The following is a 10,379-nucleotide window of genomic DNA, read 5'->3' on the forward strand; positions in this document are numbered from 1 at the left end:
AGTCAGATTTCCCTTGGCGACCCTTAAATTCTTAAACAATCTTTTCTGTCTTAAAGTTTCCATTGATATGAAATTTCTGTTCCTGATGGAGTTCTTGTGTTTGTGCTATACATAACCTTACTGGGATTGTCCACTGAGAGCTCTTGTGGTTGGCTGTGTAAATTACAACATTTTAATCCTGAAGTTATCTATCTGCACTGAAGTGCAATCATTTGGATATGCAAGAATTTAAATGTTTTTATTTTATCTTCTCTGGGTCATTAATGTCTGATTCCTTTCATGCAGGAAAGAGTAGGAAACTTTTTGGCAGATTTCTACTTGGTTAATGGACTTGTATTAGAATCAAGGAAAAGAAGAGAACATCTCAGTGAGGAGGATATTCTTCGAAATAAAGCTATCATGGAGAGCCTGAGTAAAGGTGGCAACTTAATGGAACAAAATTTTGAGGTATTGAAGAATTAAGTAATTCTTCACAGTATGTGAATTTTTGCATAGGAGAATAATCTTTCACAGCAGTCATTTAGCAAAATCTATAGATAATGTTTTTATTCTATTTTGATTGTCTTAATTTAAAAATAATAAATATGACCTACAAGTATAATCATGGTGATATGTTAATGAATTATCCTGATTAGTGAACACATTGAGGAATTTCTGTGATTATATTGGATATTTCAGTCTTAATTTGTTTCTTAGTAAAAGATGATGGTTTTGGCTGTGGCAAATCACTTTAACTTCTTTTAGACCAAATGTTTAATGTTTAGAATGCCTTTCTGGTTTTCTTTTCAATCGAGTTTTCCTTTAGCTTCATTAAAGTGGACTAAGCCTGTTATTATCACCATGAAATCAAGAGCTATTCAGAATGAGCCAGACATCATCTGGGAACACGCATACAGCCTTTTAAAAATGAATAATTTATTTCTGTATTAGCTTGTGCTTTGTTACTTGTCATTCAGACACTTGAATTAACTGATTAACTGGTGTATTAAACCAGCCAACTTCTATGTAAAATACAGTTTGAGGCCAAATACCTAAATGGAGACTATGAAAGCAAGAGCAGGAGATGGAAAAGCCCAGTGAAGTATCAGCTACAAACTGGATAGACAGCATTGCTGTTCTTCGTAGAATTGAAGTACAGTTGTATCTTTTGAATGGCAAAATTCTAAGAGAATATAAGGAAAGATAAACAGTTAAGATATGTTTTTCTGAACAGCCTGTCAGACGGCAGTCACTTACGCCGCCATCACCCAATACAATTACATGGGAAGAGTACATATCTGCTGAAAATGGAAAGTAAGTATTTTTGTTTTGTTGACATTAACTTCCATAGACACCTTTAGATTTTTGGTTTGGGGTGGTGGTTTTGGGTTTTTTTTTGTTTGTTTGGGGTTTTTTTTTGTGTTCTCTACTTTGTAGGTGGCTTTTTGTTTATAGCTTGCTTGGGACAGAGGAGTGTTGGGTTTGATGTCTCGGATGTTTACGTTCTTCAGTAGGCTGACTGGGAAGCTGATGCCTATATACATAAACAGTATTATTGCATCAACTGGTGATAAAAATACTGGATGGGTGTCTACTTGAGACCCATGGCTTGAAATTTAAACATTTTGAAAATATGCACATCTAAGATGGCTTTTTTTTCTTAAGGAAGGTTTTCTGACAAATTCATTGCTGTAATTCATTTATCTTTAGTTAGGATAGTAATAAATAATCCAGTTCACCGTGTTTAAAACAAAAGTTTATGATTTAATGAGACTGTAGGAGCAGTGGCAGTGTATAAAAATGCACACTTCTGGAATACAAGGACATATAGATCTCTTAGAACTGTCTAGATTTTTGCAAGATACTCTCCTCTAGGTGTGTAACTGGGTAGGGAACAGCTATAATTTAAATTAATTTAAAGTAGCTTCATTTCTAGAAGATGGAAGCAGTTGAGTTTATTTTCTAGGACTGCATGCTGTCTAACTGTCGAATGTAGAAGGACCAAAAAATGTACTGAGTGTCACATAAGTAACAATGGTTAAAAGTCCTTTCTCCAAAGATACTAGACTAGCCTATAGTCAGATGTTACTAGGGAATATGATGATATTACAGTACAGGCTTAGTAAAAAGGCACATGGATCCGTTTGGGGTTTTGTTTTTTTGTGGGGGTTGTTTTTTTTTTTTTTTGACTAATTTAATTTTTAATGTACTTGAGATAGAATGAATATTCAAGCAGAATAAATAGGTTATGCTTGAGCAGCTGTTACTATTGGGACAGAAATATGTATATATATAAGATTTTGCTTTGTTTAATAATCTGATTAACTGAAGGGAGTTTAATGGGAAATCTAGGTTTCTAGCTAATACAAAGCAAATGAGGAAAAGACTTGTTACCTTATTTGTTACCTGTCAATGCCTCTTCTATAACAGAATTTTCTGTCCTGTGTTTTCCAGTATTGCCTTCTAGTGATAGTAGAGTAACTTTTCTGCCTTCTCTGAAATGGTTTCATGTTTTAGGCTGAAAGCAAATTAACCTTCTAGTTCAACTTGATACTTTGTTCACATATAGACTATTTTAATTAACATCTGAAATCAGCTGTATATATTTCTGGGTAGTTATGTCTTTCTATAGTGTTATTAACATAATGTTTATGAGGAATTATTTGAAGATTTTTAAGTCGTTTCCCTAACTGTTTTTGTCTTGTCTCCCAGTTTAGCAGAACTCATAGTAATCTCAATTAAGATGCTTAGTGACTCATTTTTACTATGCACAGCTTTTACTTTTAAAGTATTCGCTTTATTGTAGGGATTCTTCACTGACGTTCTCAAACCTGAGTCTGTCTGTCTGCCTTCCTTTAAAACCAAGGTTTTACTGAGAGAAAAACTGACTTTGTCTTTCTCCCCTCCCCCTTACAGAGCTCCTCATCTGGGAAGAGAGCTGGTCTGCAAAGAAAGCAAGAAAACCTTTAAAGCCACGATAGCTATGAGCCAGGAGTTTCCCTTAGGAATTGAATCGTAAGTCAAAATTATTGGCAATGAATGTTATTTATATGTAGGAAATGTTTTAATGTGTTTATGAACTGCAGAATTCTTTGTATCTTCAGATATGGGAATTTGGCAGTTTATAGCCTGTGAATGAAGTGATGCTGTTAAGCATGTAAACTGTTAAAATTAGAGACGTCAGTGCTGGCGTGCCTGTTACTGGAAGAGCCAGGCGCTTACCTTACTTGATAAGACCAGAGGTTTGACCAGATTTATCATGAACTTGTCACAATACCGATGTGCCTGATACTACAGAATTCTAAAACGTTTTTGTCTGTAACAAGTTTTAGCATAAAGTTATGTCCTCTAAACCAATACAAAACCATGTCAGGTTCCTTATGCCCATAGAGAAGAGGGTGTGGTACTACATGCTTTGGTCTCTTGTGTAAAATGAGGACAAGAAATTAGTATAGTGATGTTTATTTGTACACCTGTGGTAATATGATATGGATCACTAAGAACTGAATGTGAGGATGCTGATATTGAAGCTCTAAGGAGATAAGTATATAAGCATGATGTAATTTTTAAACTCCTTTTTTATCACCTTGCTCTTTGGGTCATTTTTATCTTTTCTAGAGGGAAAGCTTGTGAAACAAGAATTCGTAATGAAATCTTTTTCCTTTTCAGACTGTTGAATGTTTTAGAAGTAATTGCACCCTTCAAGCACTTTAACAAACTTAGAGAATTTGTTCAAATGAAGCTTCCTCCAGGCTTTCCTGTAAAATTAGGTAAGATGACTACAACAACTTTTGTGGCTTTGTATTTCCAAAATGTGTGTACTTACTCATGCAACATGTTCAAAATTTCTGCTGAATTTTGGAAAAGAGCTCACTTACATAAGAGTGTGTTGCTGTAGATTTCAGAAGAACATAGTTAAGTCAGTGGAAGTACCATTAGGTAGGAAATCTGCAGCTGAAAGGTGAATATAGTCCTAGTCAGGAAGAGTGCTCTGTAATTCACATTTTCCTAATGCTAGGGTCTTGCTCTAAGAGTAATGTAGATATACTGAATTATCCTTGTGTTAAAGGATGATCTCAGTCACGAGTTAAGTATTTTGTAGCATTTTTGTGTTTCTTTTTCCTCAAGGCTTACTGGTGATATATTTTTCACTTACAAATAAATAGAGAACTATTACACTCTAACAAATGGAAAAGTATAAAGCAATTTATTCATGGTATAGATTATCACAGCATAAACTGCCAAAAAGTAATAGTACCTATTCCAAGTGTTAAAAGATTTCTTGCATACCAGTAAGCTGTTTAAGCTAGACCATTCTGAACAGACTATATTCTACCTCCTATCATATTTGCACAGCTCTGTTTATTGAGGATTGAATTTTTGCGTAGCTCATTTAGTTCATGGGCAAGCCAGTTTTATTGAGGATAACTCTCAAGTGTTCAACCTCAATTCAGATTGGAAAATGGTTATATTTTAAAGCAAACATTAAAAAGGTTCATCTTTTCACATGGATTTGCTCAACTGAAGCCTACATCTGATGAGGTTACTTTATCTTCAGGCCAATGTCCTCTATTTTAGCAGATTAATTTGTATGTTCACAGCACCTTGGTTTCCATGTTGTCAGTCTGCATCAAGAAAGGAAAACCACTGAATTAATAATATTAACAGTTTTTTGAATGGTGTATTGAGTTGGGTATTGTTTCTGCACTCAGGGTATCTCAGTATGTTCTAAAATAACTTTCTTTAAACCACCTTTTTTAAGAGCTTTGACTCGCCATTGTATAGAATACGAAACAAGCTTCTACATCTGAAGTTACAAATCTTTAAGTAACAGTTGGTAATTATTGGTAAGCCTGTATTTCTTTGCTCTTCATTGTACTGTTTTGCTTCCTATCTAGATATTCCTGTATTTCCCACCATCACAGCCACTGTGACTTTTCAGGAGTTCCGTTATGATGAATTTGATGAATCCATCTTCACTATTCCTGATGACTACAAGGAGGACCCCAGCCGTTTTCCTGATCTCTAACTAAACTGGAAGGTTAATGGTGAATAACAATACCAGCGTACCACAGTGAAAGCAAATGGATGCAAACAGCCCACAGATATAGATAGAAAAGTGGGTCATAAAGGAAGGGATAAACCTAATAATCCAGAAGAAAAGGGAACATGCATCAAATGACTGATGTACTGATACTCACTATAATGGGCATCTAATCTAGTTCCTGATTTACAGCAAGTCTCCTGATGTGTCGTTCACACTTTTATACATCCAGTACTGCAAACGTGGTAGTCTGACACCTCAATGACCCTGAGAATACTTAACAGCTGTGAGGACTATCATTCGTTTTTAAATTTTTTACATTTCTTGGTGATACAAAAAGCACTCTTGGACCATTAGCATAAAAGTTGAAATGTCTTGGCTGGATATTAGCCCTATAAAACATCCCACCATACTTAAGATGACCATATTATATTCTTTCGAGCTTTGTTTTCATGAATTGTAAACTATGTATCATTATGTATAGTTCAGTAATTTGAATGTTAGTTGAACGTATATTAGAAGGAATGCATTTTCTGTAGATGAATGAACCAAATGGTAACCATTAAACAATTGCATTTTCATACTGCAATACACTTCAGAAATAGCATTTGCTCTGCAGGGAATAAGGTACCTCCTCTAGCACCTTAGTGCAATCCATTGTGGTGCTATCCATGTCTCTCTGAACCATTAATTCCTTCACTGAGCTGTTTGTTAATCTGCTTCTCACTGGCTCTGCACTTAACTTCCCTTCCTTATACTGGCTTGGAAGTCCCTGCTCTGTCCATGATGCTGCGTTGATTAGCATGCTCGGAGGTTCATTAGCTAGAAATTGTCACTTTTTTTTCTTCTTTTTTCACATTCACTTAGGAGACTTGCTCCATACTGGTTGAGCAGTATGTATTCAGCAGCCACTCGAAAACATGGGAAGCATATAAAGAGTTACTAGAACAATAAGGTCAAACGTTAAACCTTCATATAAGAAAAAGTCTCTTTAAGTTAAATTGTAGTGCACATTGAATAGGGCTCACATTTGGAAGATTTTATTTGCAAATGCTTAGGATGTGTTCAGATTAATTTCCTTCCTCTTAATATTTTAAATTGGTAGGCATTTCAGTACTCTGGCTTCTTGAGCTTATTCTCATTCCAAGTGGTTCCAGTCTCCTAATTTGACAATAATCCAGCTTTTGGGTTTGTTAGAAAGGATTTGTGCAAAAGGCTAATGGTGCTATTTGTTTGTATTGAGAAATTTAGATTAAAGTGCTGTGGTGTAATTGTACAAAAATGTAAATATTTTCAAAACTATATTCTTTGTGCACTGTAGTTAAAACTTTTTCTGGAAATCAATAGAGTGAAGTATCAAACTTTATTATAAAGAGAACCATCAATGCTTAGTAAAGGTAACCAACCTAACTAACCATGCAGGTGTTAAATGGAGATGGCTTATCACAAGGCAATAAAAGCTGACTTGTCAGGCACATCGACAGAATGTGGAAATACATGTCTGAAGCAGACGTTCTTTCAAAACTTCTGGAATCTGTCTGTATAAAACCCAAAGAGGCTGCTCTAGAGAAGTACAGTATCCACTCTGTAAGTGGAGTCCTAGTGAATCACTATCAGCAAAGTACAGATAAACTGAAAATAGAAAGTTGAGGTTGATCCTCTTCCAGCATCACTATAAACCTGCAAGTTTGACAGGTGAGTAATGTTTACTTTGCAGACTGTGATCGATACACTGGAGTTACTAATTCAAAATCAAATAAAAAATAAAACTATAGGGGAGGAAAAGCAAAGGGAAATGTAGAATTGTAATTACTTTTGAAGTACTGTATCAGTAGCAGATGTTGAACATTCAGTAGGAATGATAGAACTTGTTCTTCCAAGTAATTATGAATTCCTAAAGTGTTTCACATCTATGGTATAAATTGACACCCACCTCATGCTCCTCCTTAGAAACAGCTGAGATCCCTACTGTGAGAGACCAGGGTTGAATGTGTAGAGACTGAATTATGCTGTCGGTGCTGGAGGTCAGGATTAAATGTCAGTAGGGCCAAATACAGATTTCTCCTGTTGCCCTCTTTTACAGATGCCCGTTGCAGGGTAGAATGTTTTGTGTGGTGCTGCTGGGTCGGGTCTTGTGCCGGCTGTGAAACTGAAGTGGGTGCAGGTGCCGTACAGGAGCACCGAGTTGCTTGGAAATTTCAGCAAACGCAGAAGAACGTTTCTCCATAAGGTGAATGTTAGAAATCCTTTTTCTCAGTATTACAGGGAAAGAACCATGTGTTTCATATTACTTTGCAGTTTTGGTTTTTCCAAATTACCATCACAGAGCTTGCTGACATGGGAAGGAGCATACGTAGCGGGAGCTATGTGGTTAGGCAATATAGCGACTGCAATGGACTGGATTCTAGACTCTTAAAAAAAAAAAAAAAAAAAAGACCAACAAACCACAGCTTTTTGCGTAGCCTCATGTGAAAACGAGGTTCTGTGTATCTCCATCTGCCTATAGGACAGCCCGTGTCATCTGGTGGCAAATGAGGTGTCTGACTCGAAGCCCACTGCAGTTTGTGGAAGTGTTTTCTGTGATTTCCATGGACTCTGGCTGCAGGTTTTGTGGGGTTTTTTAACCTTCATGATTACACAACTACTAACTTTGATACATTTTAAGATTTGCAGAAACTTTTTATAGCGGGTTGCTATATTAAGGCTTGCTCTAATTTGGAGTGTCAGCAGAGAAGAGTGGACACAGATTTGGTTGACTGTAGTCTTTTTACATTATTATGGTGAACGTCGCCTGCTGCTTCTTTTCTTCTTACTACGGGGCTGAATGATCTGACTCCAACCAGATTGTCCTTTCCTTGAGTTGTCAGATTCCTGTGACAGCCTCATGAAGTAAGACTCACTCGGTGAACTGTTTCTCGGTACATTTCTTTCCAACTTTTGGTGATGTGTTTTTTGTCTGAAACATTCCTAGTGATGAGTTCTGAAACTTAAACCAGGGACACTTGGGGCACGGTTTCCTGATGGATACGCTGCAAGGTGCAGGAATCCTCGTTAGCGAGAGGGACGTTAGGCTGAGCCTACCTTAGGGATTTGCGTCTTGGCACAGGCGTGAAGATGCAATCCTGGCAGCGTAGCTGTGCTGGTGTGGTTCTTTAGTGGTAACTCTGTCCACACTGATATAAATGTTTTATCCACTCTAATTTGTTTTGCTTGCAAGGGTTTTTGTGTTCAACTAACACGAAGTGCGTATGTGTCGGTATGGATGCGTCCGCACGGAAGTGTTGCTAGCGCCCGTGGATGGGTGAAGCGTTTCTAGTATAGAAGGAGCCTTGGTCCGCAGCTGTGCTGTGGGCACCAGTGTCCTTTACCACTTGTGATCTCCTGGTCAGATATCTTTTGGAAATTTATTTTTTTTTCTAGCAGGATTGATCTAGCAGGACTTAATTTTTGTTTTTCCCCTTTTCCTTAAGACCACGTTGGGTGTTAAGGGAAGGTTTGGTCCCCTGTAGGGTGATGACATATCCACAGCGGTTTTACAGAGGTTGTCTCATCCCTGCTGTGCAACAAGGAGCGTGTCAGCTTTAACTTGTTAATTTGACTTGTGCTTGTGTAGGGACTTCATTGCAACAAGGTACCCTGGAACGTAAGAACACCTGGGTAACTACAACTGCCTTTCTGGGCACGCCAGCCGAGGTGTACAGTATCATTTGTGGTTAGCAGAAGTGGGATGAAAAAGGGAGCTTGCACAGGCTGGGTAAGAATCACCATATTAAGATGCACATTGACTCCGTGGTGTTCTTGGAAGTGAAGCTGACAACAGCGCGCAAGTGCTGTGTGTGGAGGAGGAAACCTCTGTACCAGGGCTGTGGGAGAGAGCACCTCAGTTCAGAGTTTGGGGCATTGTTTCTTTCTGATCTTGCCACTTTTTTTTTTTTTCTGATGGCTGTGAGGTTTTTTTATGAATAAGTATTAAAAGACAGCCATTCATTTTGGTAAACTGAAATAAGAAATTGTTGCAAAAGACTTCCTAGGGTTGTTTCTTAACCAAACTGTTTTACTGGTCTTCCAAAATATTGCTTTAATTTGTGGCAAAGGGAATGCGTTTTCTTTTTCGTTTCAAGAAGCTGCTGTTCCAGTCACTGTACTCACTTTACTGCAATTCTTGATTTATGTATCAAAATGATTTGTTACAAAAAACTCTGGATATATTTGTGCTGGAAACCCACCTTGTTAATTTGATATTCAAAGCAACTGTCTGTTTTTTTTAAAATATATTTGTTCTTGATTTGTAATTCTTGCAAGGATAACTGCATTATTTAATCTGTATTAACAAATTTCCTGTAATGCTGCAGTTTCACATTTATTTTCCTTACAATTTGTAATTATCATGGAAACAATGTCACTTTTTTGCATTTTACTAGTTGTCTGGTCCATGTTTTTAACTTGCCTTCACTAATAGTAATTTTTGGTTGTATCATTTGTTAGAATAAAGACCAAAATATGCTGTTTGATTCTGTTAAACTGTTCAATATGTGAAAATTGAAGTTTTAACTCTCTTGTCACAGTACTTTTTGGGGTACGTATACACTGTAGACGTGCTTCTCTGAGCAGGGATTCGATCTGAGGGGACAAGCTCACACTGCTACATTCTGCAAGGGCATTTTATTGGTCATTTTAAAAATAAAATCCTGCATTTTCATTATAGACTGTTCTTTACCCTCTGTAAAACTCCAAATTTTATTGGACTATCTAGTATGCAGTGGAATAGCAGTGATGGAAGGAGATGGACAGTAGCTTCTGGGATCTACCTAGAGCTAAGGAGTCAGAAGTCTAGAAATAGCTACCAGGGAGGGAGGGAAGGAAACCTTTTAAGTTTTCCTGAACCATGTTCCGTAATTACAGAAGTTTTATCTCCAAATCCAGAAATGTACTTACTTAAATAACATGTGACAATTGGTTGTAACAGTAGTCTCTTGGAAGAACTGTGGATGAGCAAAACCTGGAACTTCCAAAGTTTCATTTTGCCTTGTAGAAGGGTTTTTAGGGTTTGGTTTGGGGGTTTTTTTTGGACTTAGATTGCTCTTCTGCCTTCCTGCAAGCATCAAAAGTTGAGCTTGCAGAGCAGAGATCAGGACATCCCTCTATAGTTAAGGATTTGCTAACTTTTAAAATCTTGTATTTATAAAGGGTAGGGAGAACTCATTAAAACCAAGGATTTCAGTAAACTGTGGTTGTAGCCTTTGCGTTGCTACAACACACCGTTAAATATTGTGGGGAGCTACAAGCCTGGCTTTTGCTATGATGAAGTACTTTTAAAAGGAGAATGACAACATATGCTAGGGCCTTTCCAGATTGA

The 10,379-nt window shown here is 37.1% G+C and overlaps 1 protein-coding gene across 1 annotated transcript in view; it reads left to right on the forward strand.

Annotated features, from left to right (window-relative positions):
- The window catches only part of ANKRD13C (ankyrin repeat domain 13C), a 28,994-nt gene extending 19,460 nt beyond the window's left edge, over positions 1–9,534 (forward strand). Inside the window, exons 9-13 of the mRNA XM_069788400.1 lie at positions 286–447; positions 1,214–1,293; positions 2,896–2,994; positions 3,649–3,749; positions 4,878–9,534. Coding sequence (XP_069644501.1) covers positions 286–447; positions 1,214–1,293; positions 2,896–2,994; positions 3,649–3,749; positions 4,878–5,008 — 573 coding nt within the window. The 3' untranslated portion in view covers positions 5,009–9,534. The remainder of the gene's footprint in view (positions 1–285; positions 448–1,213; positions 1,294–2,895; positions 2,995–3,648; positions 3,750–4,877) is intronic.
- The last annotated feature ends 845 nt before the right edge of the window (positions 9,535–10,379 follow it).

The sequence above is a fragment of the Haliaeetus albicilla genome, chromosome 8, assembly GCF_947461875.1.
Source record: "Haliaeetus albicilla chromosome 8, bHalAlb1.1, whole genome shotgun sequence".
In the NCBI taxonomy this organism is placed as follows: domain Eukaryota; kingdom Metazoa; phylum Chordata; class Aves; order Accipitriformes; family Accipitridae; genus Haliaeetus; species Haliaeetus albicilla.